General features: G+C 32.0%; 1 protein-coding gene across 2 annotated transcripts; it reads right to left on the bottom strand.

The window, feature by feature from the left end:
- Window positions 1–3318: 3318 nt before the first annotated feature.
- EMB2813 (DNA primase, large subunit family) lies at window positions 3319–15533 on the bottom strand. 2 transcript variants are annotated; one of them, XM_085671547.1, is made up of 20 exons: window positions 15261–15533; window positions 14890–14951; window positions 14670–14773; window positions 14353–14437; window positions 14214–14273; window positions 14007–14064; window positions 13593–13612; window positions 12717–12800; window positions 12558–12622; window positions 12404–12452; window positions 12274–12321; window positions 12092–12181; window positions 11882–11941; window positions 11221–11280; window positions 10860–10934; window positions 10609–10694; window positions 7419–7512; window positions 7227–7334; window positions 3961–4026; window positions 3319–3687 (listed from the first exon to the last, which is right to left on the bottom strand). In XM_085671547.1, exons 1-19 carry the CDS (start codon window positions 15409–15411, stop codon window positions 4006–4008), a joined length of 1380 nt encoding a protein of 459 aa, XP_085527673.1. In that variant the 5' UTR covers window positions 15412–15533; the 3' UTR covers window positions 3319–3687; window positions 3961–4005. The 2 variants fall into 2 exon arrangements, with proteins under 2 accessions (XP_085527673.1, XP_027916568.2); XM_028060767.2 differs by having other exon boundaries at window positions 3961–4023.
- Window positions 15534–16463: the final 930 nt, after the last annotated feature.

Here is a 16463-nt window from a genome sequence, read left to right as displayed (position 1 = left end):
GCTTTCAAGCTCAACTTCTACATTATCAGACCACTCCTTATTACGTAGTTCATCATCAATATCACAATCAACACTAACATCTAGTAGGTTGTTAGTACTCTCATCCATGCTATCATTTGGTCCAGACTCAGTCCAACTGTGAACATCACCATCTTCTTCTATCTTAGTCTGCCCTACATCTTCTTCAACTTCACAGTTCACTTCAACATCCCTTAATTCACCCTCAACTTCAGCTTCACAATTCACTTCAACATCCCTTAATTCACCCGCAACTTCAGTTTCACAGTTCACTCCAACATCCCTTAATTCACCCCCAGCTTCAACTTCACATTGAACTCCATCCTCCCTGATCTTACCCTCACATTCAGCTTCACACTGCAAACTGTCACTTAAAACAGCACCAATATCAGCCTGAGTTCCCTCTTCCCTTATCTCAACATCACATTCACCTTCACGTTCAATAACATATCCCAAAACACCAACTCCATCTTCACATTCAATACCATCTACTATAACAGGAACACTATGATTCTCAGCTTGAGGTTCACCCTCAACACAATCACCTAAAACACGTGATCCACCCTCCTCCTATGTGTCAGGTTCATCCAGATAATACTCCAACATTTCAATGACTTGGGGTTCAGACAATGAGTATTCAACAAATAAATGAACTTCACCATTCAGTCTTGCGATATTAACCATATGCAACACACCACTGTCATCACACAGAAGTTGCAGTTTATCATTTAATACTGAAGAACCACCAACTGAGAACCATAATTTATTCTCTCCAACATACCCGAGCCCTTTTATCATGCTTAAAACAATAAAGTAGCTCCACATGTTTGGGTCGAACGATAACCTAGTACTTTCCCCATATTCGTACCGCAACTTCCCATCACTTATGAATTTACCTCCATGGTGAAAAACCACCTCAAATTCCTCGTCCATCACGCAAACACGTATACAAATAGATACATAAACCTATTAATTAATCAAATACCAACAAAAAAATATGAAACATATATTAAATACAAAACACACTGAAAAAGACACTACAACAACACTTTAAACATGGGGGACCACAACGCAAAAGCATTTACACATGGTGGGCCAAAAAAAGCATATTTAAACACCGACAAACCATAATCAATACTCTGCTTCCCCCAAAACACACAACACACATAACCAATATTCTGGTTCCCCAAACAACAAACACCAGAACATGCACCGAAAAATTTATTCCCAAATGCTATAGAGAGAAACTCACCTTCTGCCCTTCTATTTAAAGCAAATCGGGATTCAGATGAACGAAAACCTTGAATGCAATTCGATTCCAGCAGCTTCTCCCCCTTCTATTCTCTTCGCTTCGCACAAAAACCCTAGCTCGCTGGTTTCCCCCAAATCAATTTGAAAACTCTCTCGTCCTCTCGTATTCTCGTCCTCTCCTACTATGCATTTTTCAAATTTAATTTTTAAGACTTAATTATTAATTAATTCTGATCAAGCCACGTCAGTAAAAAACAACACCTCAGCATGCCCAGTCACTATTCACTTAATAGTCATTGACGGCCGTTAACGGTTATAGCTGATTGTTGCTGTTTTTCAAAATTAGGGACCTAATTGAGTCAAATGAAAATTGGGGGACCTACTTGAGAATTTGCTACAAATATGGGGACCTCTGGAATGATTAAACCTATATGTTATCACCATTCATCGTTATTATTGCTCTTCCAACAACTTCAACGCATGTTAATCCATTATATATTATTTTAGTTGACCAAAATTTCGACACAAGCTAATCCATTACGGATTATTTGACTTGGCCAAATTTTGTAAATATGTAATAAGTAAAAGTTTAATTACTCATTTGATTCTCACTTTGGTTGGAATGTTTTAATGTGGTCTCAACGTTTAAAAAAGTTTGATTATATGCCAACTTTTGAAGAAAAAAAAGTATCAATTGCGTCATAACTTTTAAAAAATTACCCTCAATTAACTCCTTTTTAAAAAATTACTATCTACGTTAATGACATGTCATGTCTTAATATGTGGTTTTTTTTTTTTCTAATTTTTTATTTTAATTTTGTTACCTTTTTTTTGCAAAATTTTTGTTGTTGTTACATGTCAGGTTCTTATAGTATGACACGTGACAATGTCATGTGACAGGACACTATCACATGTTAGTATTAAATATCATTATCTTGATTTTAATTTAGTTTTTATATATGTTTATTTGATTCAATTTATTCTCAATTTTTTTCAAAATAGAGCAATATTATTCATCTCTAACTAAATTTATTATTTGTATAAATATTATATTGATATTATTATTAAAAATAACTTTTTAATATATTACATTATTGTATATTATTAACCTATATTTTTTTAATCATGACTTTTACTACTAAATTTTAATATAAATATTAATATAACATTTAAAAGATTAATAAATTTGTCCCAATTAAAAGATGACCAAATTTATTATTTGTATAAATAGTATTAATTAATTTATTACTATAAAAAAACATAGATTAATAATATATTAGGTTTAAATACTTAATTTTTTTTGTAAAAATATTTATACTTAATTAATTTTAATCTTATAAAATAAAACATGAATTAACAAAATAATATTAATACTATATAAGTAGCGACAAAAGTTTTGCAAAAAATACTAAAATTAAATAAAATAAAAACCACTTGACATTTTGTTAAAAATAACCTAATTAAGATATTTTTTGAAAAATCATTACCCAATTAATATTTTTTTCAAAAGTTAGGAAATAATTTAAACTTTTTAAAAAAAGAAGACTACAGTGAAACATTCCGACCAAAGTGGAAAATCAAGCGAATAATTAAACAATAAGTAAACTTTTGCATGGATATATGTTCCCCTAACTCTAATTACGTATATTTTTAAAATGTGTTAATATGAAGTTGTTTTTGCATATTAGTTTTAGGCCTAATAGATTTTAGGAATTTGAAACTACTTACGAATGGGTGAGATTGAGAAGATATATTGCTCATTAACATCATTTAAGTAATTAGATGTGAATGAATTCTTTTAAGAACCCAGCTTTATTGTGTGATGAATAAAGTAAAGATGTAATCATCCAACTATCTTTAGGTTTCGTAGAAGATACACCCTTGCATTTGAGGCAAATGTTTAATACTGACGAACCAATGTCTTATAACAGTTAGGAAAATTAGCTTTTTTATTCCAATAGCAAACATTATTAGTTTTCCGTGTTAAATATTCAATAAAATAAAGATACACTATCCCTATTCATTGGTTAGTTGCAGACTAAATGCAGCTACAATCCAAGTTAAATATTTTAGTAATTAACTAGAAATTGGAATATTTGTGGCATCATATCAAATGCCAATGCAGCTATCTTTTCTTGAATGATTCCCCTACCTAAGGGTGTTGGTTTTTGTACTGTACAACACTTGTCACTTTACACCTACCTAAATTAACTTACAGGCAGGTTACATTCAAGGTTTTGGCTACACAGATGAAAATTATATAACAAAGAATACCTAGTCGCGCAGCACTTTCAACCAGACTTCCAGGATGATACATTACCAGAATTCCACTCCTTCCATTCAACTGCTTTGGAAGATACATAAAGATTTTACCACATTGTCTCTCTCACTCCATGAGTATAGGCAACAACTAAACGCCTACATGAAATTCAAAATGTGCACAATTATAGATTTTAGGAATCTGAAATAACAACAGTAACAGTGCTATAAATAGAGGAATACACACCTCAGCATTTGATTCAAAGAACTCAATATTCGTTATTTTATTGACATTCATATTTTAATAAACGCAAAAGTATATTATTTCGGCTTACAAAAATAATTACTCTATTTTTTCAGCTTTGAACAAAGGAAACAGAAAAAGGGTACTGCAGAGTGTGAAGGAATAAGACAGAAAGCTCAAAAGTCAACCTGAGAAGGGCCGCTGCACCAATCTTCTGCAATAACCAAAATACTCTAGGCTGAAGGATCCTTCTGCTTTGAAAAATATAATAGAAAAAAATTACATCCGGTGAGTTGGCTCAGAACACATTATAAGGTATTTACGTCCACAAAGTCAGGAAAGAATAGAAATCACGGTAGTGATGTTATTTAATTATTATAAGGGTCCACCTGTATGTTGTATGAAATGTGATACTACTTACATACTACAAAACCGTTCAAAATTTTGACTAAGGGATATAGCAGAACTAGGACAATGATAATTGTGTTTATCCACCAACCTTCCTTTCCAACAACAGAATTGTTATAATTTGATATTTAACATATCCTGTTCAGGTTTAGTGTGTTGATAGGCAAGAACAAAAGTAAAAAGTTGTCCTTCAACCAGAACACGGGTCTATCTGGATTGCAAATAGATTGTGTGAAAGGTTAAAAAGTTGGATATAGTATTAATTCTCTTGTGTAAAATACATACTTAGGGGGATTACAAATATAATTGTTAAATGTAACCGACTTAGACCCATCTCTTAGTATTTTCCTACTTACAAATGCTTAACTCTATACACAATACATATTGGAGATTTATCCTATGCTTCTTTCTCTTTTATTTTATCAATAATCAATTATAGATCTGGCAAAGACCAAGTAAAAATATCTACTAATTGATCATTTGAGTTAACAAACTCAGTTTTCATGTCTTTTGATCTAATTTTTTCATGAATAAAATAGCAATCAATCATAACATGTTTGATCGTTTCATAAAAGATAAGATTAAAGCTAATATGAAAGATAGTATGATTGTCACATATAATTATCCTTTTTATGATATCTCCAAATTGCAAATTTTTAAGTAATTGTTTAAGCAAAATAAGTTCACAAGTGGTTAAGATCATAGCTCTATATTTTGTTTCCATAGTAGATCTTGTTACAACATTTTGAGATAAGTCAAGATTTGAGATAATCAATAGTACCATGAAGACCAACTCTGATAACAAAACCCTACTTACCACCAATAGATATCTCGAACGGTAATGGGACATGCTCTACTAAATTCAACTATTTTAAAGAGCATTTATTTCAAGCATGGCCTAATGCCAACCAAGATGGGTTGAGGAATCACCTTCAAATTTTAGAATTGACATAGAAGAAATGGACTAAGGACAGGTATAAAAAAGTAGTGTAACAAGGAAAGGGATTGAGTAGAATATATACACTTAAAAAAGGCAATGGGAAGTTCAAACTCAGCAGTCAGAGCCCGAAGAGATGGGGAGTTGGCACTAGAAGTGAGTCATCCATTGGACGATAAGAAAGTTGTCACCAATTGTACACCTAAAGGGTTGGTGGAGGTGGGGGATCCTTAGGTTCATTAGAGTGAATTAAGGCAAAAGGAGACGAAGTATGTTGTGAGACACTAATAAGAAAAAAACTAAGATGGTGCATGAATTTCATAACAAACTTGATAAATTGGATACCCTTGGAACAAGTTGTTTCATCTTGACAAGACAAGGATGACCCAATTGAGCATGAATGAGAGATGGAGAATTCATAATCATACCAACATGTGTAGAAATTCATAGGTGATAAAGACTATAAGACTAACATATGGTGTCAATCATCCATCCCAAAATTCAGTTCGATTAACAAATAGAATCTTTGAAAAAAGAGATAACGCAGTCAAGGGAATGAATGAGATGACTAATGGATATAAGTTAAATCAAAACCCAAAGACAAAGAACATTATAAATAGATAAAAAAAAGGAAAAGATTAATAATACCAACACCATGTGTTGAGACCCTTGATCCATTAGTCATGGTCACCAAAGGTAAATAATCCATAGATGATAGAGAAGCAATGATTTGTTACTAGTAATGTGATCTTTGGCACCCAAATCTAGAACCTAAGGGCCAAGGGAATTAGAACGAGTGAGGCTAGCAAAAGAAGTACTCATGTATGCAACAAAAGTAGTGAAATTAGAGTTCTGGGCGATTGCGATCATCACGTTGAGATACCAAAAAAGTTAAATCATCAACGGAAGGTTATCAACAATTGATTTAGTTGGCACACACACAAGAGTGGAACAATTGGAAGTAAAATTAGGAACAATTGGAAGTAAAATTAGGCACAATAGGGGATCACCAAATCTTATCACAAACATGTAATAGTCATTAAAGGGTCCATGTAAAGTCAATAGCATGATCGTTGACGTTTACTCTAGTTGCTGAATAGTGGAGGAAGGAGGCAATAATTCTTTAAGTCGTGAAGAGCATGAGCTTTACCCAAATATTCACCCATTGTGCTATTAAGATGTCTAAAGAAAATAATATTGAGAAGATTTAGACAAACAACATAAAGATGTTGACTATCATTGGTTTACAATAATTTGGCATGTTCCCAACCTTATGAACATGTCTCATGGGCATGAAATATTTGTTTTTACAGTATTTGTTTCAAGTATACTAAATAGTAGACTTGAAAAATACATAATTGAGCATCAATTTTCAACCAATGACAAACCTCACTGTCACCAATAGTAGTCACACTCTGGGTAAGGTGATCAACATATCTCTAACTCTAAATCTTAAGCAAAAACTTAATGTTTGATGCCTAAGTATCATAATTAGTACCATTTAACTTGTCAATGGATAGAAGCACATCAACAAAATTACCATAGATTGACGGATCAGCCATAGTAATAACAAAAGAGACCATAGATGAAGAGGAGAGAGAAAAAAACTTAAAAGAGACCAAGTTGATCAAGTCAACAAGCACTGATCCAAAACGAGAATGAGACAACAATCCTATTGCAAGTAGTCGTCGCTGGAAATAGGGCAACAACGTAGCACCACGTGAAGCAAAAAGCGATAGCAGATACACGACTTAGAGAGGAGCATGAAGGTACATCGGAGCCCCAAATCCTGAAATTCAGCAGTGTAGTGGTCGCCTAGTCGAGATGATGTGATTGGTGGTATTGCTGATCCTAACGACAACAACAATGACAACGAAGCAATGGCAACAACGAAAGATTACATCTAACAATATCTAATAATGTGTAACACATTGCTTCACTAACATTCCTATAAATAAGCAAATGTACATCACAATACGAACCACAAGTAGGCATTTAGCATAGTCATGCCTGAATTGTGGAAAAAAGAAACGTACTTCACAAAAAGACATTGCATCATATCACAAAGCTAGCTCGTTTGTAATTGTGATTATTAAAGCTGTAACCAACCTTTGACTGTAATATCTTTCTGCTGTCACTGAAGTATTGATTTGGATGGTTAATCCCTGCATCACACGGCATGCCATGAAGAGCTTCAAATGTCAAAGTGCAAGCCAACTGCATAAATGTCATACATATAGTCAGATATCAAATCAAACGGTTATGGACCACTGAAGTTCAGCCGGTTGTGCTGAGACCTACCTGGTAATGTCTATTTCTCGCTTTGTCTATAACATCTTCCATTGCTCTACTGTTTACCCCCATTCTGCCGAGAGCAGCTCTTAGATTCTCCTCGCTATAAAATTCAAATGGCGTCAATTAAATATCAGATCACGTCCATACAAAAATAAAATACTGTCATGGAGACTGAATAAACATTTCCAGTGATAATTAAAATCTAGTAAACTATAACCCCTTCAACTTTATTTGATGAGTAGCTTACTCTGTAGTGCAAATTAAGATCATAGAGTATGACCAAAGAGTAGGGAATGATTTATGTGCCCAAATACCACCCTTAGATTTACAACTAAAATATCATTACATTTACAAAGTACGTATAATATGATATGAAACACATTATTTCTAAAACACGGTGAAGTATGTTGAATGTAGGAGGGGAGATAAGGATAATGAATAAAAGGCTATGGCAAAAATACAGAATGAGAATGCTTTCTTGTTCAAGAGAACAGTAGTACACAGATTAGGCAAGACATCAGCACATACCTATAAATGACATAAACAGAGAGGGGAAGACTCTTAACAAAGACAATGGTGTTACTTCCTTGACTAATATTTACATCAGGTTAATGAATTTACGTAGGAAAGCAATAGAATAGCAAATACTTACATTGATACCATTAAAAGTAGTTATTATATTTAATGACACTGACACTTATTCTAATTCAAAAGATCATTTTTGTCAATTATTAAATGTGAATTTTTTTATTAATAACCCAACAAATACATTCCCTTTCATGATATATGAAAAGATGTCTACTTCGCAATAAATTATTGGCCCAAAGATGGTGATAATTTACTCAACTTCCCATACACTAATACCCATGAACAATAAATGCAGTTTAACATGAGATACCTGAACAAACAAGTACAATCTTTCTTATTAGTACATTAACTATTTTAATTATAATTTCCAACATAAAATTAAATTTATCATTCAAACACTGATTTGCAGCCTCCAACATAAAAATTTAATGTTAGCAGGAGAGGGGTTTAAATTATATTTCTCTTGAACCTTTCCAATAAGTAAGTCAATGATAAAAATTTGTTATGAAAATAAATAAATATCAATGATTGAAATGTTAATGTCCTGAAGATGTATTTAGCGACAAAAGAAAGCAAATAAGGTACAGCAAGTGTCCGAGCTATAGTTTATAGTTCAAACGAAACTTAAGTCCTCAAGGGAAAGAAATAAATATTATAATGCAGTCAAGAGAAATAAATAATTTAATAGAACATCAAAGAGATCAATACTACATAACGTCATTTATATAAGAAAGGAATGAGAACACTTTTTGTCTAAATTATAAGAAACACTATCATTTTCAAATGAAATAGTTAATTTCCTTATATACCCTTATTTTAGCGTAGTGTCTATTAATGAAATATACACTTATTTTCATGAAAAACGAATGCAGTTACTAGGTTATTAACAACACAAGCCAGACTCATTGGATGAAAAAAATATTTAGTGAATTATTAGTGTCACTAAAGACTTGAACCATTATGAGAATTTTTTTTAGTACAGTTTAAAAATTTATTGCATATTAATTAAAATTGACGAGCTAAACTACTTGTTTTAAGAATCAAGTATTTGTTTCTTATATATGACTAAACTTTCCCTTGCAACCCCAAACACATTGCACATGTGTCTAATTACGTGTGCAGAGGAGATCTTTAGTTTGGCTCAGCTTTAGTGCCTGGCTATGGATCAAACACAAAATATCAACTCTAACATTCTCATTCTCATATTGGAATCAGTGTCCATTGAATGTTTAAAACTACTGTGAACCACAAACCAATGGAGGTAAATGAAGTTATGTCTGATGAGCTAAGAAATCAATTGCTAGTGCCTGGTTATATGAGAAAACTTGGGTAAAAGTTTTAAGTGGCTACTGACTTGTTAGAAAGGCTTGTAGCTTACCTTACAAGAACGTAAAGCAGCAGGTATAAATACATAACATAAAGAACAAGGGGCTGCTATTGTTTTGTTTGATTTTTCAGGTGTAATTCACTTTCATGGTGGGATCAATTATAAAAGAAGACTAGGAAGGATATATGCAAGAGGACGAAGGAGCTAAAGTGATTCATATAGACAACTATCAGATGCACCTGAATCAAAAAGGAATTGTGGCCAGTAGTATGGATCTTGGTACTTGCTAAAAGCAAGTGCAACATGTTTTGGTTTAAAATAATTATTTACCAATTTTATCCTTTAAATGATTTTTTTTTTAATTTAACTGTTTTTTTCATTTGATCTTTTTTTAAATTATAAAGTTTTTTAAACTAATAAAATAAATATCTATAATAAAAAATACCTACAAAATAAATAAAAAATTATCTATAATAAAATTATAAAAATTATTTATATTTACTTTTATAATTATCATTTTATTATTTTTTATCTTCATCAAAAAAGTGAATACAACACATGTGTTTTCACTCGTTGTAGATAATTACTTTAATTTAAAAGAAAAATAACTGAATTTAAATAAATATTAATTTAAAAAGATAAAATGGTAAAATAGTTATTTTAATTTGAAAAAAAAAATTTAAATTAACGTTCATTTAAAGGATAAAAATGAAAATGTAATTATTTTAATTTAAAAAAAATGTTACTTAAAGGATAAAATTGAAATAAAATATGTATAAAAAAAGATATATAAGTATAGATATATAAAATTTTATTATTTTTTATAATTTTTTTATTTTGAGCAATTAATTTAAAAAATAAAAAATAATATAATTTAAAAAATATATACAATTTTGTAAAACTAGTATTAAAAAAATTATGTAGCAGCTAATTTTAAAAGAAAAGTTATTTCGAAAAACAGAAATTTATTTAATTATTCATCTCACTAAAAAAATTATTAAAAAGTAAAATTGTTCAATTAAAAAATGAGAAGGGAAGTTATCAAATGGATAATGATATCCTTCGATCTACAACTACCACCCACCAGTTACTGTCATTTCCTACTTCTCGTGTACTTTTTTCAAATGGACTAGGCAGATTTCTGGACCCAGCATCTGCCAGGATAGTTCTCAAATGGAAAAAATTGTACCAAAAGGCAGAGTATTAATTTTGTTAAAAAATTAATTTGATCAGATTACGAAAAACAAACTACCCTATGAACACACAAATATTAAGAGAGACCTGAAATGTCGATAGGGACAACCATGATGATCTCCCGTTCCAGGAGTCGATGAGATGATCTTTGTACAAGAATAGGGAGAATAATCCTGCAACATCATCAAAATATTATTAATAGTTGAAACATATGCAAGCTAACACCACACTGAAAATGGGTGTTTAAAATCTAAAAATGGAAAATGGCAATAAAAAAGGACATCACCAACTATATATTTGAAATATCTCAAAAATCTGAAGGAAAGTTCAAAACTTACTGTTCTCTTCCCTTCCTTTCCATAATTATGACGAATGCCGTACGCGTACTGTTTCTCAAACTTCTCCAAACCAACCTACAATGGGATCTTACATTTTTAATTGCTAATGTAATTTAATGAAAAGAAAACAGCTTATGAAATACCTAGATGTTGCTTAGAGAGATATTGAATAAATTGAACACGGATATACAAATTTGGGATGATTTAAAAGTGTTACGAAACAATGTGGAAAACTTGGCTAACTCAAACTGTTGTAATTCTAATTTACCTCTCATGTAACCCCAAAAGTTCACATTTTTAATTTCAGCCTTAAGAAATTGTCAGATTTAACTTTCCTATTACATACAAGAATTGTACATACCTTTTTAGAGAACTCTGCCCTCCAAAAAGCAAGTGCATCATCCAGATTCAAGCCAACACCCTACTTACATTGTGGAGAAAAGACAACAGATCAGAAAACAAAGAAGACAAATCGGGAAAGCAGATTAACAGTAATCAAGAAGCAAATGGATTAGGATATCTAAATGATTTTCTACATTAGTCAAGCCTATTCCCATAAAAAAAAAATCAGAATGGACATGAATAAAAGGGTATTACATTTGACAATGCTACAAATAAGTACCAACTTTTTGAACCAATCATAACCATTCAACCATAACCCGTGTCCTTTAAAGTATCGAATTGTGCCAATTTACCCAATTGATACACGTCAAAGTGTGGAAAACTGACAACATTCTCAGACTCGGTGGTACCATAAACTTACGGGTATAAAAGAATAAATTTCAATTTTCAAGAAAAGGTGCTGGACATTGTTCCACTTGTATGAGTTGTTAATAAACTTGAAACTCGAGATAGGAACTTAAACCGTTAAGATAATTCCAGCCAATCTTTTGCTTTCCCCAACCCATGTGTAAAGAAACAACATCTGAAGGTGAAGCCTCATTTAACACCTCAAACTTAAAACCATCTAGACTCCGTAGAGTATTTTGTTTTATTATGCCCAGATGGTAGACAAAAGAAACCTTGAGAAAGAGGCCTAGTTGCATTCTCCCTCCATGCTTTAAATGATGATCCTCTTTTAGCTGCATTAAAAGTGGTTATAAATCAGGACATGTGAGATAAAACTGAAAAACAATATCAGGACACAACTCAATACGAAAGAGATAAGAGAAAGAAATTACATATGAATCAAGAGAAGAAACACATGAGTGCAATTTATTTCAATATCTAACCTTATCAAACAGGTGGCGCATGCACAAAGGAAATGAGCTCTTGGCCACTTGATCAATGTCCTTTAGTGATATATCAGCATATTCTCTTGACTGCAAAGGTTTCAACCATAGTGAACTTGTCAATCCAACATCACATAAATACCAAAACAGAAGTAGACAAATGAATATACCGCATGAATTACCTGAGAATAGTCAGGACCCAAATAACTTGAGCACATGGCTTCCACAATCTACAGTTACATAAAAAGCTAATCAAGTTTATAACAAAGAAGGGATCTATTGGCATACAAAAAGCACAGCAGCCACACTTACAGGAGTCAACCTATGTTTCTCTTGTTCTCGAATTGAAGATGTCCATTTTCTACAAGAATTAATGAAAACATTAATCTTAAATCCTAATAAAGAAAGAAAGAAAACAGAGAATACATATGAGAAAAATTATTGAGATCCAAATGACCAATGAAACCTGTTTGTAAGGATGAGTGTCTTTGATAGCTGACTGCGGAATAGTGTGGCTACAAGTGAAACAATCTAGGAAGGAAGCAAAATTGAAACATACAGAGGATTTACTATTAACAATACTCAGATTCAAGGCAAGAACTAACAAGTAATTACAGTAGTCAACCTGATTCATTGCAACATATGCATATCCTTGACTAATTAATACTTTCCGCCCAGCCACAAGCTCTGGAACTTCTTCAAAGGGTACCTATATTGGAACAAACAGAAAGATATCAAAATATTGTAACCCAAAAGCCAAGGGAGATTGCTAGCAGTCAAAATTTATGGCTACTCTGTTGCTCACTCACATACAAACAAGTTTTTGAGCGTTACAAAATCAAGCATCAAGAAAAACAACCATACCGTAAGAGAAAAATTATCGGTGACAATGGAAAGATTAAAACCATATAACTCTTTGGGCATGAAGGGTCTTAAAATGTCAATATAAACAAGTTCTAAACGGGTTAGTTAATGCCTATAATTACTGTACCTACGTATGAAAAAGAACAGAAGTTTGATTTAAAGACTGATCCAAGCTGCAATGGCAAAGAAAAGGAAAAATATCTTAAACTTTCAAAGAGAGATGAAGGGACTGAGTTGTCAAAATAGCAAGTTTTCTCTTTCTCAAAATCTTCACTACTGTATTATCCCAACTCAATTCTAGGTGCAAAGAGAAGAGCTCTCTATGTTTCTCCCTCCCTCATTCATACAGGCGAACAGGCTTTCAAAATAAAAAAGACACAAGGATAACTAATCACTATTTCCTGAAAAAAAAGATAGATTAATATATTTTCAACTAGTAAACTGCTTTCTTTTTGCTTTATCTGAACAAGGAAGCAGTAGAATTCAATAGTTTTATTAAGAGAACCTATTTTCTATAGAGAAGGATAAGATATTTAAAACAGTCAGAGTTAATATTAAAGCAGAACTGCATGTTACCCTGTGCATGGATATCTTCATTTGCAATACATAAGTAGGAAATAAAAGATATAACACAAACCTTATAGAAGATAGCATCAGCTGCAAAAACAAAGTAAACGGAGCAAAGAAAAACATAGGCTCATTAGAATTGAAAAAGTAATAAAATAAGAAATCTGAAGAAAAAAGAGCAATTTAATTCAAAAATGTGTCAATTTTTTTCTTTTTCTTGTAGAACAGAAATGCAATCATACCACTTAAAAAGTCCTATCAACTTATTTTTTCATAAATAATCCCTTGATAAAATGCTAGGTTGGTAGTGGATTTGCACGTTATGCAAATCCTAAAATATGAAGGAAATAATATGCCTTAGATCTTAGGTGACAACGACTAGTTATATTCCTATTAATTCAAAAACTTCAACACTGTGCATGCAAATTATATATCTACCAACATGGTAAAAGGCCACTGAAAAGAATAAGCAACATTCTCCTACCAGTGGGTAAAGGTTGACCCGTAGACCGTGCAACTTGTCCCAATTTCTCCTTTATGCTCTGAAAATAATAAAATACAACATTTCTATAAGGTACTAAGATGTATTTGTGCCTCAGAACTAGATTAGTTTTGCATAAATCAAACTACACGGTAAAAATTAGAAAAAAGAGTCAAGAGAAAACCACTAAAAATAATGGCATGTGACTACCTCAAATTCCACATTACTAACGGCCCTGTAAGGAAGGTCAAATTCTTCCATGACTGCTCGCTGTGTACACATAGGCAGTATATGATGAATAAGTACTTAACTTGAAATGCAAAAGAGATATAGAATAGGCAGATTTTACCTGAGCTTCAGCATTCTTCAGAAGACGAAAGCGGTAGCGAAAGAGTGCAGATTCCATGGAAAGAAACCATTTCCTCAAGTCCTCCCTGGGAATACAAGCATGCAAATTATGAATTTAGTACAGGTGGAACAAATTAAAAATATAATTAGGATTTATTATAACAGCTTTCAAAAGATCTATGTTCCTTGCTTTGATATAGGCATAGCATCATTCAGAATTAAAAAACATATATAAAATACTCTCGTCATTAAAAATTCATTCAATTTGTAGTAGCCTTCCATTTATTTTGAAATGCACAAAAAAAGAGCGGTTCTTACGTTCTGCAATACACAAGACGTAGAGCAAAATGAGATATAATATCCTTGTGCAGAACCTCAGACGCGTGTTGGTGTCTCATATTCACTTTCCACAGGTCCTTTACCTGTACAAGGGGTGGCTCACACCGAAACAGTCCACCACACAGCATTATTTTTTTTTCCATCGAGAATAAAAGAGAGAGGACAAATCTAAATTGTCAGATACAGAATTTTATTTTACCAAATTTTCCATTTCTTCCGGTTTTTTCCCCCGCGACATACCATCAGAAATGCCCTTGAGAACTACAACAAGAAATACTATCCATCAAAACAGAACCACAAAACTTGCAAAATATCCGCCACAACGGAAGTTGAACAACAATAGACACGATTCCGATACCAATTCAACATATTAAAAATACAAACAAATTGCTTGCAAATTTCGGATATACTCATTTCTTAAATCAATCATATGTATATATCGAGCAGCGGACATTGTTATAAGCATAGATAATCCAAACCCTAGGCACGAAAAGAGAGGGAACCTGAAGCAGATCTCTCAACTTTGAAGAATCGAAAGACGATAAAAGAAAAGAGAAGAAGAAAATAGACCTCGGAGGCGGTCGATGGCGAAGGACTCGAACTCCTCGAGCCTAACATCGAGTGAGGGAGCAGAGCGATAGAGGGGGATTGTGGGAACAGAAACGGCGTCGGAGGAGGAAGACAAGATGTTCCTGCGACTCTGAGGACGAAAAATTTCCATGGCTTTGTTTCTTCTCTGAGTGAGAGCCACAATCGAGAGCGTAAAGTGAGAGTTGCAGCTATTCCTCAGGTTCTGAATCCGCGCCAATTAATTTGTCCCTGTGTACAAAATGGCGGGAAACTACTTTCCTTCTTAGGCATTATATTGACGATAAGTTAGTTGCATTATATCGACAATAATAATAAGCATAAATTTATTTCATTTTTTCTAATTTAAAAATATTAAGTATATTTTTAGTTTTTATTTAGTCTTCAAACAATAAATATAGTCATTTTAATTCAATAAAATTATTCGCTTTTTTAAACTTGTTAAATAATATTCCCACATTAAAATAAAAATATGTCAAATAGAATTAAAATGATTATATTAATTCTTTTTTAAAGTTAAAATATCAAAATATATTAAAGTTTGGGTTAATAACCAATTCTAATTTCATTGAAAATTAAGAGACTAAACTTGAAATAATTGTATACTCGATCTTATACTTATAGATCTAAAATTATTGAGAAATTCATTATTATAATATTTCATAAAATATAGGAAGAAAAATTTATATGTATATTTTAGGTACTACTTAACAACTAATTATATTAATATTTTCTCTTTCACATATATTAACAACTTATTTGTAGGTTCAAAAAGTTTATATATGTAACCCCTAATTATAAAAAGTACTCGTGTCATAATTAATATCTTGATACTTAATTACTCTCAATGTTAAGGCTATGTTTAGTCTCTTCAAAAATTTCACTAATCAACATCTTTGATTAGTAACAAGTATTACCTTCTCCAGGTTACAATGAGTTTCATCCTCTCCAAGTATCACAAGTATAAACCTTTATAGGTTACACTGAGTATCAACCTCTATAGTTATCCTTCTCAATCTTCCCCTATAATCAATAACTCTCAATTACAATGAATAATCACAAAACACTCTCAAAACAAGAGTGTACAATACAACTCACAGATTATAACTTCACTTCGTGAAGAATTCATAATATGTATGCAATCAACCCAATATCTCACTAAATACTATTGATTTGACAATATCA

This window comes from Vigna unguiculata, chromosome 3 (assembly GCF_037176805.1).
Source record: "Vigna unguiculata cultivar grain cowpea cultivar isolate G323 ecotype 2 chromosome 3, ASM3717680v1, whole genome shotgun sequence".
In the NCBI taxonomy this organism is placed as follows: domain Eukaryota; kingdom Viridiplantae; phylum Streptophyta; class Magnoliopsida; order Fabales; family Fabaceae; genus Vigna; species Vigna unguiculata.
Note: the sequence above shows the minus strand (reverse complement) of the source record. Positions and strands in the feature narration are given on the sequence as shown.